Below are 16,895 nucleotides of genomic sequence, written 5' to 3' on the forward strand. Positions count from 1 at the left end.
GCGCACCAGGCTTTTACACTAAAGTCAAGTCAACGGGATGACACAACAACACATCCGGTTAACGCTTTCAGAATAAAATGATTTGAACCGTAAACTAAATATTGCGGTGACTAGGAGGGTGTAGTTCACTTTACACTATATTAAAGATGCAAGCAATTGATTTTCTTAAAATAACCATTTACATACACATAATCCTCTTTATTCTTATGAAACAATTCAAATGGACGAGGATATGGCTTCTATGACCTTGCCACTGAATCGAAGACTGCAAACACACTGTGGAAAATGATTAATCAATAAATGAATAAAGGAATGTATAATAACCAGTCAGCCTCAGTCACACATCACAAAGCAATCACAAAAACATGTGTCAGAAGGCAGGGAGACCTATATCTAATATATAATGTAATAAAATATAATCACAACATTAGCACATACTTTAACTCATATGATAAGTAAAAAATGGAGGAGTAAGGGTAGCTCTGTCTTCCCTTCAAATAGTTGTACTTAACTAAAAACTCTGTAATAAATGTTGGTCTGTATTATACTATTTATCCTCATTGTCACTATGTGCAGGTCATTATGCCATTAGAGGGTTACACAGATATAGACTGACATATTAACATTCATACTTTAGACAATTAAGAGTTTGTGGTTTGCTGAATATTTTATGAAGTATAATATGTGGGAGGAAACACACATGAACTCCATTAATGATAACCTATTATATGCCACCCATGTTTCATTTCATTTCATCATTCATTTTGTCCAAAGTGATTTACAAAGAATGTCAACATTCATTTGGCCTATATAGCTTATACAATTACACATATTATTACTACTACTGGGTTATAACACTTAGTAATAATGATTATAGCAATATTAAAGGAAATATTAGTAGTCATAGGTGATAAAAAAATAGGTCGTCTTCTAACGCACATGCTTTTATTCTGAAGACTGATTCCTCTTACTTCCGGTATGTTGCGTCTTCCTCTGTCTGTCTTGACGTCGTTTCTCTCTCCTGTGTGCGCTCCACAGACTCCAGCTGGGAGCCGAGGTCCACGCCCCACTGAACAGACCCCACCTTCACTTATCGACTGATGGGAGAACAACAGAGCCGCGGGGCGGAGGCTGTGACTGTGGCCGAGCCGCTGGTCCCCACGCTGGGATCCAGTGACCAGAGCTCCTGGAGGGCTGTCATGGGGTAGTTCAATTTCACAGTAAGTTTGCAGCAGCACCAGGGAGGCTCAGTATCTGAAGTCTCTATGATTTGAGGATCATGCAAAAACGCCCAAACCCCACCAGCTCCTGGGGCCCTGTCCCTGTTCTAACTGATGTAATGTTGACCCAGGGTGGGTGGGATTAGGGGTGGCTGAATGTTTCGGATGCAGAGCTTCACTCGGGCCCTGAAACATGCAAGGAATTATAGATATTTGCAGTTTGAGGCCCTGAGTTGTTGTTAGCATTGCTCTGGTAGATCAAGACAGCAAATAGAAATGTTGCTTACTGGGATTATGTTAGCAACATAATAACATTTACACAATAAAAGTTAAATATGGATGCAAACAGTAAGGATGGTCCTGTGCACCTACAGCGGGTCAAAACGATGCGAAAGATGTGAGGGTTTGTGAAAGTGTCCAAAAAGTCAGTGGTTAAATGCACAAAAAAACAAATGTGGTATAGTGCAGCCCCATGACCAAACAAAAATAAACAAAATAAAGTAAAATTTCTTCCTGCTGTCAAATTTGTTGACATGAGTAACAGCTAAATCAGAGTTGTTTAAAACATGCATTAATACATCTTTTGGCCACATAACATAAGCATATCATCACCTGTGCACACAGCTGTGTTGGCATATCTACACAGCCGGCAAAAATGGAGCAACATATGGAGTGATATTTCTGGCTCCCTGATGAAAGTATGTCCAACATTCACTCACCTTTTAGCGCTGATTTCTCCTGAGAAAAATGTCTTTATGTTCCACTTCTTCAACTAGCTAGCGCTAACTTTGTCAGTCTGTTGTTTGGCTGTGGACAGGAAGTGTACATTGGATTTATCAGGTGCATTCAGACAGAAAGCAAAGCGCATTTCTGCCTCGTGTCATTCACATGAATTTTCCTCAAACAGCCAAGTGTACAGACGTTAGCTGTAAGTTAACATGTGTTTCTGTGTGTTTGTGTTCAGCTCGGCCTCTGACTGAACTCATCAGAAACTCCAGTTCTAGTTCTCTAGTTCTTCCCTCTCTGTCTCGGTACGTTCATGAAGCGAATTTATGAAACAGAATAAAACTGAAGACTCAACCAAAACAATGAGCTGAAAGATGTCAGCAGTGGTGGAAGAAGTATTCAGATCCTTTGCTTAAGTAGACCTACCAATAGGCTACTTGAGTAAAAGTACAGAAGTATTATCAGTAAAATGTACTTAAAGTATCAAAGTAAAAGTACTTGTTCTGCAGTAAAATGTCTCCTGTGAGAGATATGTTATTGTATATGACATTATTAGATTGTTAATACTGATGCATCGATGTGTAAATAGCCTTTGTAGCTGGTCGAGGTGGAGCTAGTTTTAACTACTTTATATGCAGTAAGGTAGGTCAGTCCAGAAACTTGACAAGGGACCCCAACGAGACACTGTTTTTCTGTCAGAGATCACAAGCCACCCCTGGCTTCATCTTCAACAATGTATTTTACAAGCTCATCATTGTTTTTCTATGTAAAATCTTAATTTGAAAAGTAGCTGTCAGATAAATGTAGGGGAGTAAAAAATACAATATTTGCCTCTGAATTGTAGTGGAGAAGAAGTTTAAAGTAGCATAAAATGGAAATACTCAAGTAAAGTACCTAAATACTTGAGTACTTAATTGCTTTCCACCACTGGATGCTAGTGTGGGGAACTGGTGGTAATTCTCTGTGGGTTCGTCACTATGAGCCTCCCCATTAGAAATCACATAAGTCACTTGATCCTAAAATATGTATTAGTGCTCCTTTGAGTTTTCAGATGCTTGATGACGTTTGCAATGCGTCTCTTTGAGACCTGATCAGTTGAGAGAAAACTGAAACTCTTAAACTGTGAATATAAATAGTTCCGGTGAGGTGGTTACCTCAGTAGGAGGAGGCCTTGATGGTTATCCTCTTCAAAAAAAAAAAAAAACACAAGCAGAGAAACAGAAGCATGGTGTACTTTCAAAATGATGGGAGTCGTGTCTGTCCCTGTGACTGTCCTGCAGCAGCTGCTCGACATCTTCCTCCAAGAAAAACATGGTGTGCAGCGGGAGAACCAAGGTACCTGATAGTTAGCAGATGCTCTTCTTTGCAAGTGCTTGCAGCGAAGGCAACAGTAGAATAAACTCAAGTTTATAGTTAAAAGATCTTTTGCACTAGTAATACCGCAGTGTAGAAATACTCTGTGACAGGTAAAAGTCCTGTATTCAGAATTTAGTAAAACTACAAAAGTATTAACATCAAGATTTAATTCAAAGTACCAAAAGTAAATGTACTTGATCTGCGGAATGGCCACCTCGTCTTCGTGTATATTTTGGCTGTTTGAGTTCTAACTGTGTTTTTGTCTCCTAGATGGGAGTGACTTGATGAGTGTTGCCTACTTCATGAACAGTGAGTAACAACACACAGGTACATCACGAACACCCTGATGAGTTCAGCATTAAAGGACCTGCAAATGTGCTGACTGTGTCCCTCTGACGCTGAGGCGTCGTCCTGCTGGTCATTGGAAGCTCAAAGTACCTGATGGTGAGGAGAGACCTCAGGCTCAATGCTGCTTTCAGTGACTACATTTACTGTGTCAGTAGAGTAAACAAGTTTAAGGGAACCAATACATTTTGACCAACAGATGTGACCTTTATTGAAGTATAATTCACAAACAAGCCTGGTTTAATCATTTCTTATTCACTCGTAAAAAATGTACTAAACAATCTGTATACGAAATGAAGGATTAAACGCAGTAGTAAATTAATGCAAGTGAATGTGTGAAATGGTTGATATGAAGTGCTTAAAGTGTATCATGGTGAAGTTCAGCAGAATTGTTAAGCACAGCAGTGATTACTGCCTACTGTATGCACAACTTGCACAACACACCTCTGTACATTCATTCACTAATCAATTTTAAGATTCATTCAAAATTGAAATAATTGGTTTTGGGCACTATACCCTGCTAGAGCTAATCAGCTGCTGCATTGCAATTAAGCAACGTTGCAAAATCTGTTGAGGAGGGACGATCTTTTCTGCCTGTACAGCAAAAACGTAGCCAGACTGTAGTGATGTTTGTACCTATTTGTCTCAGGTGAATCTAAAGTTTCTCCATCATGTTGCATGTGTTTCCATGCGCACTAGCATCCCGGTTATGATTGGGTTTAGGAGTATCTTGGTTATGTGTTGTGCATCTAAATCAAATCATCAAATCCTGGTTTTGATTAACCTGGATATGTGAGCTGGAGTGCTGCGATGGAAACGAGGATCCTGTGGCATGTAAACACCTTATCCTGGTTCCTGATCATTCTCTGTTGGTACAGAAACGAGTGGCCACAAAAGGCATGCTACTCCTGAGTCATTTTGGACCCTCCTCCTGGGTAGCCAGTAGCCCAACATATAGTCCACCTTTCTTCAGGTTTGAACATTTTTGCTCACATTCTTGTGCAGAGTAGGTGGTAGGAGGTCATACTTTGCCCGGAGAAGATGATTTCTGTCGGTGTTCTGGGTTACCTGAGGTGAAGAAGTGCCCCCCATGCACCCACACTGTGAGCGTGCAGTGTTGCCAAGGTGACGGGCTGCTGCTGGAGAGCCAAGGATGCAACAGTGGCAACCATAATAAGTAGCCATTCAGTTGGTAATGTACCAGTTGGCTATTTTTACAAGTGTCTTCATAAGTATCCACTCACTAAACCACCCACTGTAATCACCTTTTGTTTTTAATAGAAGCTACTTGAAAGCCTAAAATAGCATTTTTCTAATCTCTTGATATGTTGCAATAGTCAAAAAGTTTATTTTGTCATTTATTGACTTTCCTGAAGCATCAACTTGTCGGTAGACTTGTTACTGTTCATTTTATACTGTTAATTATTTATTATGGGTGTCTTTCACACCCTTAATAGGCTGAATTTCACAGTGAATCACTTACAGTTTTATTTTGTATGAAGATACTTTGGTTTTGTACAATATTTTGGGAACTCAAACTTTTCTTCTGTCTTGCCTCTTCTTTCTTGTTTGAGGTAGCAGCACAGTACCCCGTGGCACTACTTTTTATGTGCTCTAAAGGTCATGACGATAAATAGAAAAAAACATACATTAATTAAATGACAAACCTCCAGATGGGAAACCCGAAATACATTTGGCATCACAGGAGATACAGTGAAGTATTTTTTTTTTGTCAGTATAGCACTCATAGGTTCACAAGGAGAATATAGGTCACACAAACAATCAGAATAATAGAAAAATGTCACCTATATTTAACCGGGCTACTGATTTAAGAAAGCAAACACACAAAAAATACACTATTATAATAACACTCTACAGTTTTATAAGACCCTAATTGCACTATGGTATTTTAATTTTCTTTTTTTTTTCATTTTAATCCTCGTGTGTAACATAATGTGAACCCCTTCTGTATGTATATTGTAAGGGATGCTGACTTGAAGATTTTGAAGGTTTCACGACAAGGATTACTCATAAAAACTGGCAAAATTAAACCTTTTAGATTAGAATTTGAAATTATGGTCATCAGTGTACAAATGCGAGATTTTAAAAATAGTATAAATATTCATAAAAACGTACATAATCGTGTTGTTAGTGGTTTGGCAGTAGTCTGCTATTGGTGGCGTTTCTGGTCTCAACACCACCCCCGTGTGTTATAACAGCAGAATGCATCCAACTGTTACCTCACCCATAATGCTTTGCAAAAACACTGGTCAGTACCATTATTTTACGAAGGGGGTTCAGCAATTTAACGTTTAAAAAGAAACTCACGCTTGCCCTTCTCTGTATCAATTTCCATCAGTTTGATCTTTAAATTAGCATACATGTTAGCGCTGCAAAATATGTACGGTATTAATGATGTCCGGTGTGGTCTGGGCTAACGCCGAGCTGTTTAGTGTTCAGAGATGGACTCTCCTCTATAATGGTAGCTTCCTGTCCGTCTCGCAATCCTTCCTTTTCCTATTGAAGTAGCAGCCATGAGGTAGGATCTCTTTCGGTGGCACACTAAAAGTCTTCATTTAACTGATAAAATGTACATTTGTTAACCCCATATCACTTCACTATGAAACTTGAGCATTTGCTTTATCGATACATAAAGTTTACACCTCATTCTAAAACCAAAACCCCATACTTTTACGTATCTCTGTGTAACACGATGTAGCAGACGAAGAGGCCATGTTGTCAACCCGGCTGGCAGTGTAATGTTAGCTTTACGGCTAACAGCAACTTCGCTGCTGAAACAATGTGATAAACACTGAGTCTAGTCTTTTATGAAACGTGTCTGTTTTTGTGGTATTAAGTATGATACACTCGTAGACGTTGATGGTTTAACTGTTATTGGATGTTAAACCTGGGTTGTATGTGTGCTGCAGCATGCTCAGGCTCCAGAAGAGGCTAGCCTCCAGCGTCCTGCGCTGCGGCAAGAAGAAGGTCTGGCTGGATCCCAACGAGACCAATGAGATCGCCAACGCCAACTCTCGTAAGTAAAGCAACAGGTCCTCCTATAGTTTGTTAGTTGGCATTACATCTTTGCAATTTACTGAGATAATGATGTCATAGCTCTTAGTAGTGTGTTTCAATATGTGAAGGTTAGTTTGCACCACCTCAATCAACTAAACGTGCAGCAGCGTGTCACTAATAGTGATGCTGAGAAACATGTAGACTAAGTTTTAATAGTCTGTCCATCTATTCAAGCGATGTCAACGAAGAAGCCTATTAATGACTCTTTAAACCGATAAAGAAATTACCTACAGTCAGCAATCTGCGGGTCTTGTGAGAGACAGATGTAGAAAGACCAGTCCAAATCACAGCAACAAAAATTAAGATATCCTGACTTGATAATTACGTTTTCTATCCTAAAAAGCATCTTTAATTAGTGTTTCTGCCTGATAAATGCTCATGTCTGTCAAACTCTGCACTCCCAGTTTGTAACGCAGTTTGTCTGTTAAAAGTTTGAAGTCCTAAGACCAAGTTAACAGCTGACAGTTTTTCCAAAATGATTTACTCCAGATTGTAAAAGAGATACAACAGTCCCACAGTAGAAAAAATAAAGAGCAAGTCAACATACCCACACCATGCCCTATTGTAATATTAGACACAGCAATCTTTTTGCAGTATCGTGAGATGGTCTAAATGCTCTCTTTCCTGGCCTTTGCAGCTATTAATAATAAATTAAACATTTTCTAAACTGCATGCTCTGTAATGTCCACATTGCTGATGATAATTTATCATGGTTTTCTTGTGGGTATATATTTTTTTGGCCGATGAATCAGTGCATCCTTGTAGCTTACTTGTTTCCTTCTGTCTTCAGGCCAGCAGATCCGTAAACTGGTGAAGGATGGTCTTATCATCCGCAAACCTGTTACGGTCCACTCCCGGGCCCGCTGCCGCAAGAACACACTGGCACGTCGTAAGGGAAGACACATGGGAGTCGGTAAGTTCAAACAAAGAATTGACCTGACATTGTACTTTATGATTTGTTTTTGGCTATGTTACAGCGCAGGTTATATTTATGAATGAATACACTTCTAACACATTTTAAATTGATCCATTACACTGGTGAAATGAAGAAACCAGATGAACAGTGAAATGTTTTGTGTGAAAGTATTTAATAACGAGTCTCGTGGAATGATTAAATTTTGACATCTTATTACCTCAATGATGACATCAATGTTTTCAGTAAAGTTGAAATGCCTTCCTAATCCCTTTTCCCAGGTAAGAGAAAGGGTACAGCCAACGCCCGTATGCCTGAGAAATTGTCTTGGATGCGCCGCATGAGGATCCTGCGTCGTCTGCTGCGTCGCTACAGGGAGTCCAAGAAGATTGACAGGCACATGTAGGTTCAGGACATCTTCACTGGTTGTTTCTGCCCCACTGTTTTAGCTGGTGCTGAAAGTTTCTAAAAGAGCTTAAGTTTTTAATACAGCTGGTTTTCTGGTGAGGGTATTTGGCCACACAAACCTACATTCTCATAGGTATACAGTTTTAAATACTAGTTAATTTCTAGTTGTTGCACTGGGCTTATTTTACAATAACCAGACCCCTGAAGGTGTTTGCAGATCTTGAGCTCAGTGAAGCTTGTCAACAACGCTGATATACACACAGGCACACTTGAAAGATCTGGTGCCTGCTGCAAGCTGTTTGTGTATTGTGATATTTTAATGCTTTTTCTCCTCTGCTGTCCTGCAGGTACCACAGCCTCTACCTGAGGGCCAAGGGTAACGTGTTCAAGAATAAGCGCATCCTTATGGAGCACATTCACAAGCTGAAGGCAGACAAGGCTCGCAAGAAGCTCCTGGCGTAAGTCTCGAACCAAACTTTTAAGTTGTGTTTTCAGGTTCACAGAAAGGCACTTTGAGCTGTATTTGTCCTGAGAAAGTGTTTGAATTAGACACCTTCATTTGGGACAATAAAGCCCATAACATGATTGCGCATTTTGGGGAAAGGAGATGAAAAGCATATCCAGTAAACACAATACATGATTATTCATTCTCTTCTGCCCTGCCCAAATTATACCTTGAACTGAACCATTATAGAGGCCTTTGCAGACTACTAAAGAGAAAAACAGTCAGATTTAAAATCTCTACAGGGTTATGTTGTGCAGCAGATAGTAGTTGGACTTGTCAGTTGGGTTAGGTTTCCCCCGGTCCACTAAACAAAACAAACATAACAACCAGGCATACATTTAAAACCAGTGCACATGCATTGGATTTTTTTTTTTAATCCGTTGCCGTTTAAGTTTGTATTAAAAGTTGAAGAAGATTATGATTACACACTGTATGAACACCTGTCTCTCTCTCTCTCTGCCTGTCCTACAGTGATCAGGCTGAGGCTCGTCGCTCCAAGACCAAGGAGGCCCGCAAGCGCAGAGAGGAGCGTCTCCAGGCCAAGAAGGAGGAGATCATCAAGACCTTGTCCAAAGAGGAGGAGACGACCAAGAAGTAATCTGGCTCAGTCAATCCTGCCTGACAAGTGCTGACAATAAAAGTGTACATAAAGACACTGATGGTCTCCTGTACTTTCTTTCCTCTTGAAGCAAGTTCCCATTAGCAGGGAATAAATAGTTTGTTGTTAGAATCTGGAGGGCTGACACCTTTAGTGTTCACAAGGCAACTAATGGCCAAATAATAATGCATTTTCGACACATTTGTTCTTCTTAACCTCATGTATTTTTCACTAGTTGGACATTCTCCAGTTGGCTTAACAGTGGGGTCCAAATTTCTATTACCAAGAACTTTTTTTTTTTAACTTTGAATGTTTTCCTTAGTTAATATTTTTTTATTCTGATAAAACATTTTAGTGCATTTACACATTTTCTTGTATGAATTTTATAATGTTTGCTCGTAGTATGTATTGATGTATAATGGCTAATACTAATCATTGACAAGAGCCAGCAGCATTCATTCATTTGGAGTCATGTTTTGGCCACCTGGACGCCAGTCCAGTATTCACTCTTGTAGCTCTGTTTTGTTGTCTTCCATCTCATACCTAGCTAAATGCTCCACTTTGTTCACCAGGTAGTCTCAGACTGTGCTTGGTGCTGAGCAGGTAGTGTACAGTGGGTTTTTAGAGCTTTATGGCTGAAAACAGCTGCCTGCTACAACTGAGAAGGACGCCATGAGAGTGCTATGGGCCAACCAAAACAATAATACGGGCTGACAGCTGTATTATTGAAGCTGTATCTGAAACTGCAGCACAGCTGCAGAGTCAGCGTGCGACCCCTTTTATAGTGTCACATTGTTTTCGCCAGTGGTGGAAATAACTGAGTACATTTACTCATGTACTGTACAATTTTGAGGTACTTCTACTTGAGTATTAAAATTTTATACTAAATGCTTAGTCCACTACATTTCAGAGGCAAATATTGTATATTTTACTCCACTACATCTATCTGACAGTTACTAGTTAAACTGTCCAACAGTATATGAAGTAGTTAAAATGTGCTCCACCTCCACCAGCTGTGTAACATTAAAATGCTGCTTATGTATTAAAGCATCAGTAATAATATTCCAAATAATATGTAAGGCCAATTAAGTACTTTGCATCACCTTAGCAATATCAAAGCTTCACTTAATGAACAGTCCACATTAAACTGTCAGTAGAATGTGGTGATTGAAATGGTCATCTCTGAGGCTATGTCTTTCGCACTCTGGAGTTGGTCTATTGTACAGGTATGAGTGCATGCAGACCCTGTGGCTCTAAAGTTATGTGAAAGAAAATGTATTTCTAGCAGAAGGAGCCAAGCGTACATAGAGTCCAAAGAAGAAGAACTAGTTACAACTTGTTTGGTTTTACACATTAAACTTGAACATCTTAGGCAACTTTGACAAAACAATCCCAACTCAAGGTCCACATATCATTTTTTTCTGCTGATGATGACTGTGTGGAAAAGATTGAAAGCTCTGGAAAAAGCCAGTGCAACTTGAGCTCTGATTGTTTTGTCAAACTACTAATCAAGGTCTTTTTCTTTTAAGTCAACCCTGACAAGAAGCCCTAAACGTGCTCTGGATGAACTCATAACAGCCACTTAGCTGACATGATATCGTATACAGTAACAAACAAAAAAGCTAGTAAGTGGAGCTTGAGTTGAGACTGCAGACTATTCAAAGTGAAGAGAAAATGGTAATGCTTAATCTTTGGTAACATTTGAAAGTGAGGGCTGCTGTCAACCTAAGAGCAGAAAAAATGCATTTGCATACAAAAAGAAAACAAACAATGCCTTCATTAAAGTCTGGACAGTGTCCAGATGACTACAGCTGAAACCTTTTCTACGATAGAACACTCCTGGACGAATGAGGGACTACACCGTCTTAAAGTCTGGACTCTACTGTAGCGCCACAGGGCATTGCTAGGCATATTGCTTTGTAATTTTATCATACAATGTATATGTAATACAAAATATCTTGGTACAAAAATCTGTTTAAAATGTTTGTTAGTTTTGGAAATTGACAAAACAAACTTCATTAAACGACAAAAATTACAGTTTCTGGTAGTGGATGTGAGGGTAAACAAATACCGTGCAAACTGAATTTAGGACATAATATTTCATTCCACTACATTCCAATGTAAAGTTCCATCAGATGTCTCTGGCGTTTCTGGACGGATAATTAATTCACAAACATTTGATGGAATGAAATGGATGTTTCTCAGTTGTGATTTAAGTATCAATATTCGTGTGATGTGTAATTTGTAATATTAAATTCAGTTTGAGGACTGTCGTTTTATCATGACCCCATGGCCTTTGGTAACGTGTTTAGTCTTGTTTGTCACATTTTCTATCAGACCGTGATCTTCAGATCTCTGATTTCAAGCCATTAATTGTATTTCCTGCTCTGTGAGGAATGAAAATCCTTCTAGTGACTTTCTATTTAGACTTTGTGATGACTCATGTCCCAAATCCAGAGCCCAGTTTTAACAGATGAAACAGATGAATTGAAATGTTAAATCTGTAAATGATTTGGAGATATACCAGACACACTGTCAATAAAGTTTGTAATTTTAAAGGTTTGTTGCCATCTAGTGGTTGTAGCTGGTATGAGAAATCCAAATGTCCAAAGGTTAAATATCAGCCAAGGATTATCCTGAGTATCATACATTAGTCTTCAAAAATGTGTGATTTGTAAAAACTTTTCAAAACCACGCTATATTGCAGAAAGTCAAAAAAGTTAAATATCTGTTAATTCAAGTTCTTGAGGTCACTTTGGCAAATTGTATTTTACAGCAATAGTGTCTTGGTCTTGTCGGGACCAGATTTCTAAATGATGATCCCATATTTCACTCTCATTATGAACAATGAGTTTCACCTCTGATCTGACTTGCAATGAAATAAGAAAGGGTGAAAACGGGTTTCCTGTTCATTTCATTTGCAAGTTACTGAACCATGTAATACAGCTAAACCACAGTTTCTGAGAAAAGAAAACTCTGTGTTGTTGGTGAATGGAAATATTTTGAGGTTCCTTGACATGTCTTGATGCAAACAGACACACACTGAAAAAAGCCATAAAAGTGTTTCTTCTTTCTGTATATTGCACACAATCAACAATAATCCACTCAGTTCAAGCTATTAAGCATTGATTAGTAATACGTTGGAATGGAGGGTCTCTCATGTCCATTACAGCCATGGCAGGATATGTAAATTATGCATGTGCTCCTCTAAGTGATTGTATGTGTGCTATATACCCAGTATATTATCTTAGTGTGGTCTACAGGTTTGTGCACAGTTTTTGTGTGCTGGCATCAGTTGTCGGTTATGTGTTTTGGTTGTGTGAGTCCGTTTGAGACATGCAGGGTGGTAGTAGTTCAAACAGGCACGAGGGGAACCGGGCCTCATGGTAAGCAGCCTTGGAATGCACTGCAATCAGCTGTTCCTTAACCACATGACCCCATTACTGCCCCCCTCAGGCTCCCATCTTCCATCACACCTCCCCTTGGAGCCATTCACCAGTCACAGCCATTGCAAGTGACGTAGAAGGTGATGACAGGGTTCACAGCTGGAGAACGCCTAACAATTATTCCATTAGGTAACTCAGAGGTCCCAGAGCTCAGGATTAGATCTCCTGGAACCAGAAGCTTTTGAGGAAAATGCTGTTAAAAATGCACAAAACTGTTACATATAATGTTAGATTTAAGGTTAAGTCACACACAGCGGCCATGGGTGGTAAGCAGCCTAAGATGTGAATGTGTCAACTAACAATTATTTTCATCTATTAATTGTTCAGTCTAAAAAAAAGAAAATAGTAAAACAAATGCCCATCGTAATAACCTCAAGCACACGGTGACTTGTTGTTTTTCTGAACAACAGTCCAGCACCCAAAGATATTGTATTTACTATGATGTTAAACTGCAAAGGATATTCAGAATTTTCAGCAGATCCACTTATTGACTAATTGGCTAATCATTTCAGCTCCATGTGAATGTATCCATATTTCACTTCTTTTAAGGATTTTTAGAGGCCTGAAGCAGTGAAAATGTCTTTTACAAGAAAAAGCAAATTGTGCAAATTTGAGTAAACAAAGAAAACAATTTCACATGACAGAAATTTTTCTTTATCCCTTTAATCATCTAGTATCTTGGGACCCCTTGAGTGGTCAAGACCCCAAGGTTGATAACCACTGCTCCAGTACATGCAGTGTTTTGCAAAAAATTTGAATACAGCTTCACAGGTATGTTGTGGATGTCACAAGTTATCATTTTGTATGTTGTTTAAAAGGTCAAATTATGCAGCTGCTGTGTACAGGATGTGTAATAAGGCAGAAAAATATCTAGGGCATGTATGTTGCTTAATAAGAAAGCCACTTAGATGTACTTTGGTTGACCCCTCTTGTTTCTGTTCTTGTGTGATAAGGAGGCGGCATGATGGAAGATAGCAGTTTGGAAATAGGTTGTATCTTTTCCCATTTGATATACATTTGATACTTTGGTTATTTTGAAAAAATAAAAAATCCAGTCTTGAAGTGCATGAAGCTGTCACCTTATGATAATCTATTTCCAGACCTTGAGTTATTTTTATTCTTCAGCCTCTTGCCAGCTCAAACAACATATACACTTTGGATCCTCTTGCATCATCTGTTTTCACTAGTCATTAACACACAGTCAGACTCATACTGAGAGAGAAGGAGCAAATGCCGCTGGCCGTGCTGATTCATATCGTCTGACAGTACAGCGGATGCCTACAACAGGTCTCAACACTTGGTTACTGTAGTTTCTGTAAGGTCATGCAACATTTTATCAAGTGTTACTGGCAACAAGTCTGAGTCAGGCCACAGGTGGAAACAATTTTCTGTTCTGAGGGCTTTGCAAAGTAGTAAAGGAAAAATATAGAGTTTACAATGAAGGAAGTGTTAGTTCAGTTTTGTCTGTTGTTTGCAGCATACCTGCCCTTTTTTGTCCTGATATAATATAGCAGATAGATATATATAAGCAGTCTAAACAAAGGCAAAGAAATCCGACAGAGCAGGCAAGAATCACAATCCAGAAAACAGGCAAGGTCCAGGAAAATTAAAAAAAAGTCCAAAAAGCACTGGGAAAAATCCAAAGTACACTGGGAGACCAACACTAGGAAAAAGGCTGGACTGCTTGACACAGAGTGATGAAGACGAACTGACAAAGAACAAAGGAAGAACACAGTACACTCAGGTGAGGGGAGAAAACAAGACACAGGTGAAACTAATCAGGGTGAGGCAGATAATCAAAAATGGCGGGAGAAGCAAATAAAGACAAGTAAAACTACACAAGACACATAAGACAGCACACTACAAAATAGCAGGAAATAGCTGAACAGAAACCCAAAACCATGACAGATATTAAAAAAACCACAAAGCCTGACAGGAAGCTCACTGTGCTTTCAGGGGAACCCCCATCGTTAAGAGTTGTTGAGCAGTGATGGAGGCAAGCCTGGTTTACATCCTGTCTCTCATGCAGTTTACCTCATGCATGATTCTAAAAGCAGAGACAGAGCAGCACCCTCATCACTGCTGGTTAAATCCTATCTATCAGATCAATCTCAGTTTGTACATGCCAATGGTGAGTCATCCGTGCACACCAAAGTTAGTCACAGAGTTCCACGAGGTTCTGTGCTTGATACCTAATTATATCTATCAATCAAATCAGTTAGACATAAAAACCTGGATGACCTGTTAAACTCAAAACTGAAGTTACTGTACTTGGCCCCAAACACCTCTGAGACACATTATCTAAAGATATAGTTATTCTAGATGGCATTGCCCTGGCCTCCAGCACCACCGTAAGGAACCTCGGAGTTATCTTTGATCAGGATTTATTCTTTAACTCCCACATGAAACAAACTTCAAGGACGGCCTTCTTTCACCTACATAACATTGCAATAATCAGGCACATCCTGTCTCAAAATGATGCCAAAAAACTAGTCCATCCATTTGTTACTTCTAGGCTGGACTTTTGCAATTCCTTATTATTAGGCTGCCCGAATAAGTCCCTTAAGACTCTCTAGTTGATCCAGAATGCTGTGACACGTGTATTGGCAATAACTAGAAAAGGAGATCATATTTCTCCAATATTAGCTTCTCTGCACTGGCTTCCTGTAAAATCATTCTACTCACCTTCAATATCTTAACTAAGAGCTCATAATACCTCATTACCCGACTAGAACACTGCGCTCCCAGGATGCAGGGTTACTTGTGGTTCCTAGAGTCTCCAAAAGTAGAATGGGAGCCAGAGCCTTCAGTTATCAAGCTCCTCTCCTGTGGAATCCAGTTTGGGTTTGGGAGGCAGACACCATCTCCACATTTAAGAGTAGGCTTAAGACTTTTCTCTTTGATAAAGCTTATAGTTAGGGCTGGCTTGGGTGAGTCCTGAACCATCACTTAGTTCTGCTGCTATAGGCCTAGACTGCCGGGAGACTTCCCAAGATGCACTGAGCTCCTCTCTCCTCCTCTCCCTCTCCATCTGTATGCATTTTTATCCCATTAATGCATAGTTACTAACTCGACATCTTCTATCTCCCGTAGTTTTGTTCTTTCTCATCTCTCTGTCGCTTTCAGCAGGTATTTCTGCCTCCGGAGCTGTCATTATTAGTCTAATTATTATTATCATTATTAGTCCTATCATTCTTATTATTATTACTTTATTAATATTAATGTTATTACTGCCATTACATTATTATTATTTTAAATTCTAGGTGGAACCCCCCCCCCTCAAGCCAACTGGCAGCGGTGGATGGCCACTCACCCTGAGTCTGGTTCTGCCTGGGGTTTCTGCCTCTTAAAGGAAGTTTTTTCTTTGCCACTGTCACCAAGTGCTTGCTCATGCTAGGATTTGTTGGGTCTCTGTAAATAATATTACACACACACACACACGCACGCACACACTTGCCCAGAACTATGCAAACATGACATGAAAATCTAAACAGTTTTGCCACTTCACTCACGTAGGACTACTTATTGTGGAGAATAGACATCCTCTGCCAATTCTTACTGCATGTGCACACATGAAGAAATTTAAATAAATTGCAGAATTTTGCAGAAATGTATCAACTTTGTGCTGACACTTCCCTTTGCTGAATAACAGATTAATCACAAAAAGTTAGCTTCTAATTACACAATCATACATCACTGAGATGATAATTTATACATGATTCATCCATGCTGAGTAAAAGAGCCTGAGGGCCTCCTACAGGCACACAAAAGATGCACAATGCTGAGAAATCTCCTGTGTTACAAGATTATGAATGTCATCATGAAAAATCACTTATTTGGCTTTAATGTGGTTAAATAGCTTCTGGAGTCTTTGGATGGAAATGGCATTGTCTGTAATAAGCTAATGACTGACTGTTGTACGCGAGGGGCAGCAGGATGGTCTGTGATGAGGGGAAACCAGATGAGAGGTCTGGTTATTTGATTTAACAGGTTGCCAGAGAAGCAAGGTGTTTGTTGCTGTACCTCTTTTTTGATACACTACAATTATTCTGGGGCAGTGGCTCCCTTTTTCTTGCACACAGCCCTGTTATTATTATGGTGTGTCCATGCAGGAGAAAACCATGTTTTCCAACATTTCTCTCCACATTCCTGCTAGTGTCTCATGATGCATGATGCATATGTGTCATTTTTCCCAGAGGCCTAGCTCTCAGGGGTAAGTTTGTTATCTCTTGTCTGAACAGGGTACATCCAGGAAATGCTGGTGCGGTGGAGAAGAGCGATTTGTCTTTTTTATGCCTGT

The 16,895-nt window shown here is 39.5% G+C and overlaps 1 protein-coding gene across 1 annotated transcript; it reads left to right on the forward strand.

Annotated features, from left to right (window-relative positions):
• Window positions 1-6,134: 6,134 nt before the first annotated feature.
• rpl19 (ribosomal protein L19) lies at window positions 6,135-9,206 on the forward strand. The gene is made up of 6 exons (XM_044181446.1): window positions 6,135-6,186; window positions 6,578-6,684; window positions 7,516-7,638; window positions 7,920-8,040; window positions 8,394-8,504; window positions 9,023-9,206. The coding sequence occupies exons 1-6, from the start codon at window positions 6,182-6,184 to the stop codon at window positions 9,147-9,149; spliced, it is 594 nt and encodes a 197-aa protein (XP_044037381.1). The 5' UTR covers window positions 6,135-6,181; the 3' UTR covers window positions 9,150-9,206.
• The last annotated feature ends 7,689 nt before the right edge of the window (window positions 9,207-16,895 follow it).

The sequence above is a fragment of the Siniperca chuatsi genome, linkage group LG21 (assembly GCF_020085105.1).
Source record: "Siniperca chuatsi isolate FFG_IHB_CAS linkage group LG21, ASM2008510v1, whole genome shotgun sequence".
Lineage (NCBI taxonomy): Eukaryota > Metazoa > Chordata > Actinopteri > Centrarchiformes > Sinipercidae > Siniperca > Siniperca chuatsi.

Bases quoted from the DNA above. Each gene is read 5' to 3' on its own strand.
- rpl19 (XM_044181446.1), top strand. The intron at 8,041-8,393 runs GTAGGTTCAGGA...GCTGTCCTGCAG, and splicing joins AAGAAGATTGACAGGCACAT to GTACCACAGCCTCTACCTGA. The intron at 8,505-9,022 runs GTAAGTCTCGAA...CCTGTCCTACAG, and splicing joins GCTCGCAAGAAGCTCCTGGC to TGATCAGGCTGAGGCTCGTC.